The 14,334-nt window shown below is 36.8% G+C and overlaps 2 protein-coding genes across 2 annotated transcripts; both read left to right on the forward strand.

The window, feature by feature from the left end:
• Window positions 1–9,189: 9,189 nt before the first annotated feature.
• Window positions 9,190–9,985, forward strand: LOC147482558 (uncharacterized). Its single transcript, XM_086575725.1, has 4 exons — window positions 9,190–9,411; window positions 9,504–9,696; window position 9,790; window positions 9,854–9,985. The coding sequence occupies exons 1-4, from the start codon at window positions 9,303–9,305 to the stop codon at window positions 9,980–9,982; spliced, it is 432 nt and encodes a 143-aa protein (XP_086431851.1). The 5' UTR covers window positions 9,190–9,302; the 3' UTR covers window positions 9,983–9,985.
• A 2,032-nt stretch (window positions 9,986–12,017) lies between these two features.
• On the forward strand, window positions 12,018–12,878 carry LOC147482559 (uncharacterized). The gene is made up of 2 exons (XM_086579342.1): window positions 12,018–12,207; window positions 12,421–12,878. Exons 1-2 carry the CDS (start codon window positions 12,018–12,020, stop codon window positions 12,876–12,878), a joined length of 648 nt encoding a protein of 215 aa, XP_086435468.1.
• The last annotated feature ends 1,456 nt before the right edge of the window (window positions 12,879–14,334 follow it).

The raw sequence follows: 14,334 nt of genomic DNA on the forward strand, positions 1-14,334 counted from the left end.
AGAACCTAAGCTAGCAATCTGGTTGGACAACTAGCAGCTTTTTGAAACGAGTTCAAACTCTAAGAACCACTTACTTTTAGGAAATTGGAGGCATGAATACATCAGCTAGTCGCGGCAGGCTTCACTTTCCAAACAACTCAATAAGTGGGAGAACTGTGGCAAAGCTTAAGCCAGGAGCTATTCAGATCAGGCTTATCAATACAGTTCCAACCCTCACTGTGAGGAAAGTGGGAATCAAAGCATTCCGCTAAAAGAGTAGATGCTACTAAACGATCAACCTACTAGCAAAAGACCGAAAGCCAGCTGGACGAACTCACGGGGGTTTGAGGGCTGTTGGATAGATAAAGCGAGGAGCTATAAGGACTATGCTTACTTAGCAAACCAGGTAAGAAGATAAGAGGCAGAGAAAGCCAAGAGAAAAAAACACTTGATAGCTCGCTCCGGCCTTAGTGGAAGCAAGGAATAGAAATACCTAAGAGTGATATTCGCACTGATACTAGCTCCCACCGCCGAGCTACCGGTATCAAACAAAAGGTCAATCCTAACATGTAAGCTTCTTTATACCCTATAAAGTATACCACACTTTAGAGTCAAAGAAATATCTAATTGTAGATGAAATACCAATACTAACTATATCATAGTATAGAGAAAAAAAAAAGCAGCTCTCATGTTAACGATCTTCAAACTGCCGAGCTACCGGTATCAAACAAAGTAAAATCCTAACATGTAAGCTTCTTTATACCCTCTACAAGTATGCCACACATTAGAGTAAAACATCCCTCATGGTAACGAACTGAAAAGCTCCCACCTGTTAACAAACTTCAAACCGCCTCGCAACCGGTATCTGTCTTTTGTATTAAGTTTTTCAGTTCTAAAAAAGAAGAAAAAGGTAAATCTTTTACCTTTCCTTCATCCCGCGTCCCAGTCAAATTAGAACCTATAGCCTGTACTAAACAGCGTCTGAGGTCTCTTTTCAAGAGATTACTCTACAAAAAGGAAGGTCTACACAGCAAGGATAAGCATTGCAATCCGAACTTAGACTGAGAGTAAATAAAATGGTTCCTCATATTCAAACACTAGATGTTTAGCCTGTCACAACAGGTTGTTGTATAGTTAGGACTACTGAGTCCTAGGGTAAGGCACTGAGAGCGGATACAAGCTTCTCTAAATTATTTCGTATATAAACAAACGCTCGTTTCGGACTATAAGTATTATATTACAAATATAACTCAACCCTTACTCACGAGTTACTTTCTCCTTTAACACAGTTCTTCTGCCAGCACCTCTGATAGTAGCTATTTTTATAGAATCCTACAACAATGGCAATTTATCTTTAGTAGAAATTCATTTCGTTCAAAAAGAAGCCACACACGAAGTAAGGGCTGCTAAACCTCTGCAGCTATTTCTTCAGTGTAATCTTAGCTTTCCTGACTTAAAGCAGTTGTCAGCTAAGCCACTGGATGGTTGACCGGCTTCAATGACATGGGTGAGGATCGTAACCTCTCGCGGGGAGGCTTAGACCAATTACCCCATTCATAAACCGCTAGGAGGTGACCAATGAACGGAATCTTATCCCGGCAGTAGAAGGTGTATACTTCGGATACCGGTAGGGCAACACAGCCCCTCCCTCGGCTCCTCCATCTGTGTAATCAATCAATCGATTTTAAGCTCTGCAAATCCAAAGCTATATGTTTCAAGCTCTGCAAATCCAAAGCTATCTATTTCAAGCTCTCTTGTGAATGAAAAACGCACTTTTAGTCTTCCATAGGTTCGTGAAGTCAATCTTTCCAGAGTGAGGGTACTCAAGCAAGGGTCACTAACCGCTGGCCGCTAATTCATGATGAAAAATGCTCAAGCTATAAATAAACCATTCGATTACGCAGGCTAATCCCGACTGTACGCAGGCTTTGGTCTCCAGTTGTTCAGCCTAACGGATAGCCCTAATACTTTTACGCTATTCTCTTCCCAGGAGTGAAAGACAGCGTTGCCTAGGAACTTTAGCCGTTCATTCCGGATGTTCCATATGAAAATATTGGAGATTCACTTAAATCAACTAGGTCCTATTCATAGTCTAGGTCGCATGTCTTACTGCATACCACATTATAGAGACAATCCAGCAGCAAGTAGTACATTTTTAAGATTCGGCGCAGATGCTCAGTTTAAACCAGATGCACAACTACTTACTACTCAATTGATCCAAGGACCAGTATATCAAAGTTTCTACTATGTTGAGTTGCTCCCTTGACTACCCACCTGGGACATTTGGAATTAGAAGTGATGGTAAAGGTGGTAATCGTCCTTGATGATGGAAGCCCTTTAGTTTTTATGGAGCAGGAGGCCTATGATTACGTGAAAATGGCTCGCATGGTACTTCTTACCCCTAAAGCAGACCATTCCTACCAATGTATGGAATGGATTTGTGCTACTCGCGTCACTGGGTGAAAAGCGCGGGTAATGACAATATACTACCGACCATCACATTCCACTTTCGGGGGCAGATTTGGATGTGACTTCACGGCGTTCTTAGTTTTTCCCGACTATCTATGCCCGGCTATTGTCCCTCATCGGTTTGATTTCATTCACGGTGATAATAGGAAACCTTGCTCAATCAAACCATAGGTTTTGTTTAACGTTTTAGAGAATACAGTTACCTTTGCTAAGGAGGAATGTAAACTAGGATCATAATCTCATTGAGATTTTAGGTAACAATAAAACAGAAACGACCTTACTTGAACAAGATCTGTTCTATAAGGAAATACCTCTGTTTCCTTGAGTAATCAAGAGATGGGCTCACTCCTCCTATAGAGGATCGTTCTCAGTAGCCAAGCGGAAACTAGTGTCGTTACTATAGTGAATATAGCTTGTCTGAACTAGAGGGTATACAATCATCACAAAAAAATACTTGAAACTAGAGGGTATCACATCTCATCGCAAAAAACAAATATATACATAAAAAAAAATACCTGAAATAGAGACTGCCAGAATCCTTTGAACTTGGTTAGTTGGTCACCTTCAACAAAAACAAATGTGAATAGTGAGGACGACATGGTTAAAATCAGTAAAAGAACCAAGTGAAGAAGACATGGTTAAAATCAGCAAAAAAGAAAGTTGCTATTTTTATGAAAATGGTTACCTCGAGTGATTGAATAGTGAGGACAATGACGAGTTTATGTGAAGAAGACGAGTTGAGTTGTAGTTTTATAGGCACGTAACAACCCCCACAACTAACTTTGTGATAATTCTCTCAAAATCTAATTCCCGTTTCTCACGAGATAAGGTTGTGGAGTCCACAACAATTCTAATTCTAGCAGTTTTTTATCCAAACGGGCTGTGAGAATCGTAAACCCGCGAGAATCCTAAGAGTCGTGGAACTGGAGAAGTTGTGGGGGAGAGACTGAGAGAATAGCGGGAATATCCAATTTGAACGAGTTTCGCCGTATTTTTTTTTTTTTGGGCGTATTTGACTATTTGGCATTAAGGCCCAAAATATCGATATCAAGGCCCAAAATGGATATATATCGGTGTACCCAAAAACCGATATATATCGGATATTTCGGATATATCCATTTTTTTTTGGTAACCAGTCCAAACTATCACGGAAATATCGGATATATCGGAAATATCGGATATATATCAAAAATATATTGGAAATATCGGATTTATATTAAAAAATGATCAAAAAGTCAACCGATATATATCGTAAATATCGAATATATTGATTATATCGACGATATAAAATTTTATATCGGAAATTCCGATATATAGCGGGAAAAAAGGGTTCTATATTCGGTGGATATAGGTCGGAAATATCGATATCTGTGTACCAAAATACCGATATATATCGGATATGTCGGCAATATTTTGGTCATTGTTTGGCATAAAGTCATAAACCACGGTAGAAAGTGGAAAATTTATATACCACTGTTTATGTTTAAGGTAGTGGGGATGTGGAGTATTCTCATGCTGAAAAAAAAAACTAACCATGGTATATGGCCCAACTTATCCCACGGTTTTCATGTAACTGTGACATATACTAGTAAACCAATGACCAAAGAAATTTCCGCCGTGGTATATAAGTATTTCCCATGGTTTTTGGAATAACCGTGGTATAAACGTTCTTATTGACCGTGGTATATGTGTCATTCTGTAGTAGTGAATAGCTTCATCATTGACTATATCATCAAATATTAGTGAGCGGTCAAGCACATTAAGATTATTGTGAGAACCCGCCATTCCAAAAAAAGCATGCCAAATCCACATGTCACAAGAAGCAACCGCCTCCAAAATCACTGTTGGTTTATGCACATGGCCAGTGTGAGACCCTTACCACGCGGATGGGCAATTTTTCCATTGCCAGTGCATGCAATCAATGCTTCCTAGCATTCCAGGCCATTCGCGTTCTTCAAACTCTTCAAGCAAACGCTGAATATCTGCAGCATTTGGTTTGCGCAAGTATTTACCTCAAAAAATTCTAATAATTCCATCACAGAAATAGCGCATGCATTCATGAACAGTTGGCTCTGCAACATGTAACATGTCATCAACTAGATCAGCTGAAGACCCATAAGCAAGCATTCGTATAGCAGCAATTACTTTGATTTTTGGGTTAATCCCAAACTTACCCGTACTATTAACTTTTTGTTAAAAATATGGTACATTATGGTTAATATGATTGAAAATACGAGTAAATAATGACTGACTCATACGAAATTGGCGTCGAAAGTCGTGGTCACGAAATATAGGATTTGCGCCAAAGTAGTTAGCATTTACACGAGCCAGTGTTGCCTCGTACTGACGATTCTTGCATTTTCTTTCTTTTTTCGAACCACCATGTGGTTTATAAGAAGACTCCACTTCTTGCTAACGCAATAAACTCAGACGATGTCGAACCAAAGGTAGAGCAATAGCCACTAATTTACGAGTTTTAATTGCAGTGTTATCATTTGAAGAACTCGAGCTCGAGCTTGATGAAGAATCAGAAGAAGATGAATGATCCATTGAAAAATCATCAAGAGTTTTGGTTTTTTTTTTTTTTTTGCTTAAGGAGATGAGTTTAGGATTAGAGGGAACATGAAAAATGAAGAGAACCTCGCAGGATTAAGAGGGTTAAATGGTTATAGCACGCAGTTTCTAGAAAACCGCGTGGGCTTAGGCCTGTCAGATGGGCTTTAGTGGCACGATTTTGGGAAAACCACGTGGGCTATATGGCGCGGTTTATCGAAAATCGTGTCATTTGATGTCAAAAATTTGATGTTGCTCCTAAAGATGGTTGGTGTTTTTTTGGTTTGGTTCAAAAATTTTGTGTTTTTTGGGTTTCACTCCTAAAGATGCTCTAGGAGTGTTTGGTTTGATTAAAAAAACTTTAGGCCTGCTGAACAAAGACACTATGTTTTTCCTCTACCAGAGTAGCTTTTCTTATTTTTTTTTTTTTTTTTTTTTTTTTTTTTTTTTTTTTTTTTTTTGCATTGATATCTCTAATAAATAAACAATATCAATATGAATCCCCCATACCTTAAAATTATGGTAAGACATATGGATGATTCAAAAGTTTAGGTGTATGAGATTGTACTAAACATAGACATGAATTTCAAAATTCACAAAATTTTCCGTACATTTTGAATACAAGCAAGTATGCGAACTGTACTGCACATCGGTTTTTTTAAGTCTTCATCAAACATGTCGCTCAAGAAATCTATTGTCTATTGGGTTATGAACATAACATAGAAGGCTCATCATAAAAGGAAAACTCCATAATATGGTGGTCACCATTAAGAATAAAAACAATGAAAAAAATTAATGAAATTTAAAACTATCTATGAATAAAGAAGAAATTTACCTCTAATGTAAAGAAAACAAAAAAGCTTGTGCCGTTAATCTCAAACAAAAATTGTGATTTAGTATATAAAGATAAATTTGTGTTGAATTAGAAGTCTTCTAAATTTGAAAGACATTGAAGTGAACGAAATAGGGATTTTAAGTTAGGGGGATATGTATAAATTTTAAAAAAAAGTTATATAATTTTAAAAACATGAAGGAGGTAAGTCAATGAGATCCAAAATATGCTACTCGATAGTGGGGACGGGGTTCTTAGAAGTTTGGCTATCAAATAGTGTAGAGATTTTAGAGTCAAAATTTTCATTTAACTTGAAAACTTTGTGACAAAATTTGTGATTAAGTTTACAATTAAGTTTTTTTTTTGCTTAAAGGTGATTTTGTATTAAAAAAAATTGATACAAAAGTAGCAAAAAAAGACAAATTTTACATTGTTTCCTGGGCTGTGTAAGACATCACCCCTTTTCTAGCTAATTGAGAAACCTGTAGTAGGTTAAATCTAGGTTCTCGATCCGATTCAGGAAAGGTGGTTTTCCAGGCCACCATTGCTTACTTCCTCTGTGAAGGCCGAGGCCTTTGTTTGTGCAATGATCAGCTGCAAAGTTCACTTCGCGCCATGAGTTGGTGATTCTGACATCAATGTTGTTGAGTTTGATTAAGTTTACAAGTTACAATCCTGTGTTGCGTGATTAAAACTGGAATGATTTGAATCAAAAGCTACTGATTATTTTTGTGGAAAAGTAGGATAGTAGTTTACTCCAGTGCCAGTACTTAATTATTTTTATTTGATAAATAGGAAATATTAAGAAGACTAATTATCTAATCATTTGAATATTTGAAGGTCACATTTTGTTATGAGTCCGAATTTGAGCACATTTCTATTGGTTAAACCCATTTTCGGTGTTTAACAGGTTTTTTGGACACTAACACAGTTTTTTGGGCAGCCACTCCACCAATCAGAAACCGAGGTCTTGTGGACAGCAAACAGTTGTTTGTCCACAAACTTATTTTGTTTTGCTATCCCAAATTGAGAAAGAAAGAAGAGAGTAAATATAAAATAATTGGGTCCACCCTACAATTGAGAAACCAACATTCTAATCCTCTCCTGCCAGAAAAACTCTGGTTCAAACAAATCACTTACCTAAGGGTCATAGGAATAAGAATAAGTGAAACAGGATTATAAGAACTCCTGAGTTATCACTTCTAACGTAGATGGGGGCATGGGGTAACAGGACTAGAAGAAGAGACTAGGAGATTAAGGGGCCATTTGTTTTTGCCTCTTATAAGACATTAATGTCTTATAACCTCTTATAAGATGTGGCCCAGTGATTTTTGACATTTTTTTGGTTTGTTTTTTGCTTCTTATAAAAGGCATTCTACTAGAAATGTCTTATAAAAGGCATGATTTCTGTAAGTACCAAAATTGGATCTACTATAATTTTGTAAGTCTTGTAAGCTTGAAAAAGACACAAACGCCCCAAGCACACTACCCTTTGCCCTTGTTCTCTCTTCAGCCTTCTCTAAAAATTCATTTCTTCCCAACCCAAGCTGCCACACCCATTGCCTCCATTTCTGTTGTTGCTGCTTCACCGTGTGTGCGCTGCTGCTGTTGTTGCCTCCATTATCGGTGAGATATTTCAAGCATCATAATTTTTTAGTATTATATTTAGTAGTTCAGCACACATGTATATTATAAGAAGCAACAAGCTGATGGTTCTCTATTTTTTCTGCAAAAATGTTATAATTTCCCTATTTATTTGATTGATCTGATACTTACCGAACCCCTCGACAGATTTTCTTACTATTTTAAGAGATAGATTGATTGAATATTTTAGTATTTTTTGCTTTTGTCCTTGATTTGCTTTCTTATAGCTCAGATACCAGTAAGGGGCTTTTCATTCCAGAACAACAAGATTTTAAGCGGGGCCTTTTGTGATAGCAACAAACCAGGTCGTTCTGCCACCAAGTATGTAATAACAGTCCCGATAAGAATATCTTCTGTGCTATAATTAAAATTGGGTGAACTAGTGTTACCCCCCTACTAGATGAGCCAATTAGGATTTCCCCCCCACTAGATGAGAAATTAGGGTCTCCCCCCTAAATACACACAAAAAAAATTTGGTCAACCCACTTTGACTTTTTTTTTTTGTGTATTTAGGGGGGAGACCCTAATTTCCCATCTAGGGGAATCCTAATTGGCTCATCTAGTGGGGTAATACTAGTTAACCCATTAAAATTTACCCGAGTGTGGAAAACAGATTCAGTACATATCAGGCACACAATAGTAGTGTATATACAACTTCTATTTTCACTTGCTTGTGTAGATTACACACTAATGGAAAGTTTAATGGAAGGTGTCAGGGAATAATAAATCCTTAGTGGAGATGAATGTAAAAAATTGAAATATGTATCCTTCACTTGTAGCTTTACCAATGGAGAATCAGAGAGTTAAACACTTTGAACTGTTTCTTCCATTGTATTTAATGAACCTCCGATCTTAATTATGTTAAAAGGAAACTATTTCCATGGTAAATCCCCACCAACTGTTATCCTTTTGGTCCCTTTGAGCAAAGTGTTGTATATATAGACACATGTAGGATCTAACAGGATTCTGGCAAATTATCAAATCAACTCACCTGTTTAGACATGGCCATTGGACATAGTAGAAATTATCGATCCAACAGTTGTATACAACACATTTGACAAATACTTATCTAATTACTTGTGTAATTGAGTATCTGTGTAATTTTTCATTGTTGGTTTTGTTGTGGAAAAGCATAGTGTTAAGGAAATGACTTGTATAGTTTTATGTGATGGATACATTGAAATGGTTATCCTTTTTATATGTAGGTCTATATGGATTCTTTTAAGTTATCATTGTTGGTGAGTCTTATAATATTAGTGATATTGCTCAAACATGCAAGAAGAAATACACTCCCAAGGAGAGTCCATCAAAAGATGTGCATTTCCAAACGTAGTGGAGAAGATTTAGTTAGGGAGACTTTGAATGGTCCATCAAAACAAATTTTCCAATCTTTTAGGATGGAAAAAGAATCTTTTCAAGCATTGTGTAGTCATTTTCGAGAGAGATGGTACTTGGCCAATAGTAAACACCTACTTTTGGAAGAGAAGATGATGATGTTCTTGTTAACACTTAGTCATAACACTCGTATGGCACATGTAAGTTGGTTATTCCAACATTCTGGAGAAACAATTCACAAGTACTTTCATGAAGTGTTGAAAACTATGATTTTGTTTTCCAAAGAGATGATTGTATCACCATCTTGGGATGCCCCAGTTGGAGAACTTAGAAGTTATAAGAAACTTAGAGAAGGAGCATTCAAAGGGGCTGTTGGAGCATTAGATGGCACTCTCATTCATGTAGTTATTCCTCATAGTAAACAGACCCCTTACAGAGGAGAGGTGGAAAAGATTGTTGGCAAAATGTGTTGGCAATTTGTGACTTTGACATGAAATTCATATATGTTGTGGCTGGATGGGAGGGGACTGCCCATGATGCTAGGGTGTTAACTACTTCAGTGCGGAATCCAGCTTTCAGGTTTCCATTACCTCCTCGAGGTAAATGTGTAGTCTTTGTTTTATTGTAATGTTATCTACAAAATTATTACTTGTATATGCGCACTAAATTGTCATCTATTTCTATTGTATAGATAAGTATTATCTATGTGACGCGGCTTACATGCATACCAGGGGCTTTATGGCTCCATATCGTGGTGTACGATATTGGCTTGTTGACTACAAACGTCCTAGGAGTCGTGCTAGGACTAAAGAGGAGAAGTTTAACCATAGCCATTCAAAACTAATGAATGTGATTGAGAGGAGCTTTGGAGTTTTGAAAGCTAGGTTCCCTATTTTGAGCAAGATGCCAGGGTATAAGTTTCCAATTCAGAGGAACATAGTCATTGCTTGTATGGTTCTTCATAACTTCCTTTGTAGAGTTGCCCTCAACGATGTGTTATTCCAAGCATATGGTAATGATGAACTTCTTGTGAATAATCAGATTCCAGTAGACCCAGAAACAAATGATGGTGTTGAGCAAGTTTTCAGGCCACAAGATCAAGCTTATATGGTTAATTTACGATCTCAAGTTGCAGATATCCTTATGGCTAGGCCTAATAATCCCGAGTGATGTTCTTGTTAATCGTGTTTTATGATGTTTAACTTCTTGTAAACTCTTGTTTGATTTGCTATATTTATAACTTGTAAACTCTATTTTTCTGACATATCGTTGATATAAGAATGTTTAGACTTTTTTGCTTGGCGTTTGAGTTTATTATATTGTGACATGTAAACAGGTTGATTAACATGAGATATGACTTTGAAATTATTGTTGATATTTATAAGCAGGTAAGATGGCATCAAAAGGAGATAAAGATGTTCTTTGTATCTGTGGTGGGGGTACATGTAAAACTAAGGTATCGAAGACCTCAGAGAACCATGGGAGAGCATTCATTACATGTCCAAATGGTGCTAAAGGGTGTGGACTTTGGCAATGGGTAGATGAGGTGAAAATGTGTCCTTGTAATGAGGGAATTAGTAAGATAAGAACCTCGCATACCCCAAGAAACCCTAATAGGAAATTCTATTGTTGCCCACAATCGACTAATGAAGGATTTGCAGGATGTGGATTCTTCCAATGGTTTGGGGAGACGAGTGGCACAAGCTCTACGTCTGCTGTAACAGATAATGATTCTAGTGAACTAGAAAAGCTTGCCAAATTGCACACATTTGTTGAGATGAAACAAGCTATAACAAATGATGTTTGTGCGGCTTTCTTGAAGAAGATGGATGAACTTGGGATCAATGATGTAGAGAAGAAAGATAATAAGGAATGAGTTTTATTAGGATATCAAAATTGTTTTTTATGTTGTATTTGTATTTCTATTTGGATTTAAACGTAATGTATAAGAGGATTTCTATGTTGAAACGTTGCTTGTATGTGAATTGGTGTTATGAAACTAAGTGCGAAAGAAGATCATTTTGTTGAATAATGACTAGAAGTACAAGTTATGTAATGGTATGTAAAACAGGGTTATATTTGTCAAATAACCATCTATAAGATGTTGTGTGTTTGTTTTTTCTTTTTTTATAAGTGCTTATAAGAGGAACTTAAAATGAAAAACAAACCAGTTTATAAGACCCTCTTATAACTTAAACCAAAAAAACAAATAGGCCCTAAAATAGGACGACTTTTATTTATTGCACTAGAAAAGACACCTGGGTACTAATCAAGTAGCACCATTTTAGCCATATACCATTTCAGTGTAAGTTCATGTCTATGTACATATGCCTTCTGCACCACTATTTGTGTCTCTGCTTTAACCTCTCCTACATAACTGCTAAAGATTTATAAGCTCATACTTAATTATATTATCATATTTTCTCTTCTAAACTTGGCCCTCTAGTTACCTAAGAGCATCATCAACGCATTTCTAAATTTTGTTATGACACCTCAGCATTTTTTGTGGATAAAAATGGTTAAAAGCAAGTCAAGTACCAACGCAAACTCCAAAAATTTCTTGTTTCAATTTTGCACGGCACAAGTTGTCCCGTCCAGACAATTTTTTTTTTATAAACGGCAAAAGTTGTCCCGTCCATCATTTCCCTCCATTTCTATGGCGCCAAACCATTTTCGTGCCTACCGTTTCCCTCCATTTTCTACGCTATATATAAGATCAATCACAGGTGAAGCATCCATATATTTTTTCATTTCTTCATCTCCTCTCATCAGTCATAAACTTTTTATATTTTGTTATGGGTTCTAGTAGTCATAATAGCAATTGGTGCGAAAGAGTAAGTGAACTATTTTCGACGACGATAATGAAAATTCTGCAATCGTTCAACAAATGCAAAGTGATGCGGTTGTAGTGGCGTCAATAATTCTTCAACGCTTTATCTGTACCAAAATGGGGTGGATCTGTTGATGGTAGAGAATACACTAACCGCGATCGTGTTGGTGCGCATGAACGGTTGGTGGCTGATTATTTTGCTGCTAGACCAACTTATAAAGCAGGTAAGTTTCGTTGTAGATTTCGTATGGGAAGACCACTTTTTAACAGTATATTGGAAGTTGTCACTAATTTTGATCCATATTTAAGCCTTCTTGTGATGCTCTTGGTTTGCCTGGGGTTTCGGGTTTGGTAAAAATGACAGCTGCAATATAGATGTTTGCTTATGGTTGTCCAGCTGATTCAATGGATCACTGGATAAAACTTGCTGAGAGTACAGCCCGAGAATCACTTCATCATTTTTGCAATGCAGTTGTCAACTGTTTTGAAGAAGAGTACTTGAGAATCCTAACGGAAGAAGAGGTAACACGCTTGCTTGTAGTAGGTGAAGAATGCGGTTGGCCAGGTATGTTGGGTAGTTTAGATTGTATGCATTGGGTATGGAAAAATTGTCCAACTGCGTGGCATGGAGCTCATTTAGGCCATGCTAGAAAAGCGACTGTGATTTTGGAAGCAGTTGTAGACCAGAAGCTATAGTTTTAGCACGCATACTTTGGAATGGTTGGATCGTGTAATGATCTTAATATGTTAGATAATTCTCATTTATTTGATAATTTAGTCAGAGGAATAGCTCCAGCTTGTGTTTATCAAGTTAATAACAATCCTTACAATATGAGCTACTACCTTGCTGATGGAATATATCGACCATGGGCTACACTGATTCAAACAATCTCATCTCCTGCTACTCCCATGGATACTAACTTTGCAAAAGCGCAAGAAGCAGCTCGTAAAGATGTGGAATGTGGTTTTGGTGTTTTACAGGCTAGATTTGCAATTGTTAGCATGCCTGCTCGTCAGTGGGACATAGGAGCTCTATCTCGTATAATGAAGACATGTATTATACTTCACAACATTATTGTTGAGAATGAACGTAATGTACAACTTCCAAAGTGGAAACCACCTTCAAATGAACGGTTGCGGCATGAAGTTAAGATGCAGAGTAATGACCATCTGTTTGTGCAAAACATGGTAGCCACGACATTAAGTATTCATTGTGGAGCTACTAATCAACATTGAAGAATGATCTGGTTGAACATAATTGGGCACGTTATGGTGCACGCCACAACCAAAGGAACAACTAATAAGTTTGTTTAAGTTTGATTTGTCTTAGTTGAATTTTCTATTAACTGTGTTTTTTAAGTGTGCTTTCTGTATTTTCTGTTAAATGTAATTTCATCAAGTTTGTTTTGTTTAAATAAGATTGTGATTTGTTGAATAAGATTTGCACATACTTGAAATTAAAAATGTTACAACATACTTGAAATTAAAAACGTTACAACATACTTGGAATTAAAAACGTTACAACATACTTAAAATTAAAAACGTTACAATATACTTGAAAATAAAAAGGTTACAACATACTTAAAATTAAAAATGTTGCAACATACTTGGAATTAAAAACATTATAACTAAAAATCATCATCTTCATGTTCATCCCTCAGAAATGGATTGGGAGAGCGCGCTCGCCTACCACGAGACTAACTAACATTGTTTGTTAATCCAGAAGAAGAAAAAGACCCAAACTGTTGAGAAGGAGGGGTTGGAATGTATGAACTAGGGGTGTGTTTGTTAAATTTTAACTCATGGAAAGGAAAGGAAATAAAATGGGTGGTCCACTATGGAATGGAATGGAAAGGAAATAATTTTAAATAGTATGTGTTTGGTAAACTGAGGAAAGGAAAGTAAAAACTAGGGAAAGGAATAATCATGTTTGTTTGCAAAAGCTATGGAAAGGAATAATTGTATTGTTGGGTCATGGGTGTATTAGTAGTAAGCCCTATCTATCTATTTCCTTTCCTTTTCTTTCCACAAAAATTTCAGGGGTTAGCTAAGGACACAAAACCTTTTCCATTTCTATGATTTTGTTTCCATATGGAAAAGCCCATTTCCTTTCCATGGGTAAACAAACGCCTTAAAAACTATGGAAAAGGTGAACCACTCTTATTTTCCTTTCCTTTCCATAGTGTTTCCATCATAACAAACACACCCTAGGAGGGGTTGGAATGTATGGAGTAGAAGGGATTGGATAATTATGAATAGAAGGAGCAGCAGGAATACCTTGTTCTTGTTCAACCCACTTACGATAGATAGCTGCTTGCTTAGCTTCCCAAAATGTCAGTTGAATTAGATCAAGCATCATGATATATTGTTCTTTCTGTGCTTCAAGCAACAATATTTTGTTTTCTTTTTCCTTTTTCATTGAGAGAAACATTTGTCATTTTAGCTTTGTTTGTTCTTGCAAATATTTTGCAGTTGTAAGTTAATTGTCTTTGCCCTCCTCGAGAGTTTGTGCCATTTGGTGCGCAACTTCATCAGCATCTCTTTTCTTAAACTTTCTTCCCTTTGGCCCTTTTTTTTATCCGGGCACTTCCCTCGATAGTTGACTTTCTTCATCTAACGAAATATTGGTTATTCCAATATTGTTAGTGGTTGATCCACCACTGATGCCACCACTAACATTACTATTAGAAGT

Source organism: Coptis chinensis, chromosome 8 (genome assembly GCF_015680905.1).
Source record: "Coptis chinensis isolate HL-2020 chromosome 8, ASM1568090v1, whole genome shotgun sequence".
NCBI classification, from domain to species: Eukaryota; Viridiplantae; Streptophyta; class Magnoliopsida; order Ranunculales; family Ranunculaceae; genus Coptis; species Coptis chinensis.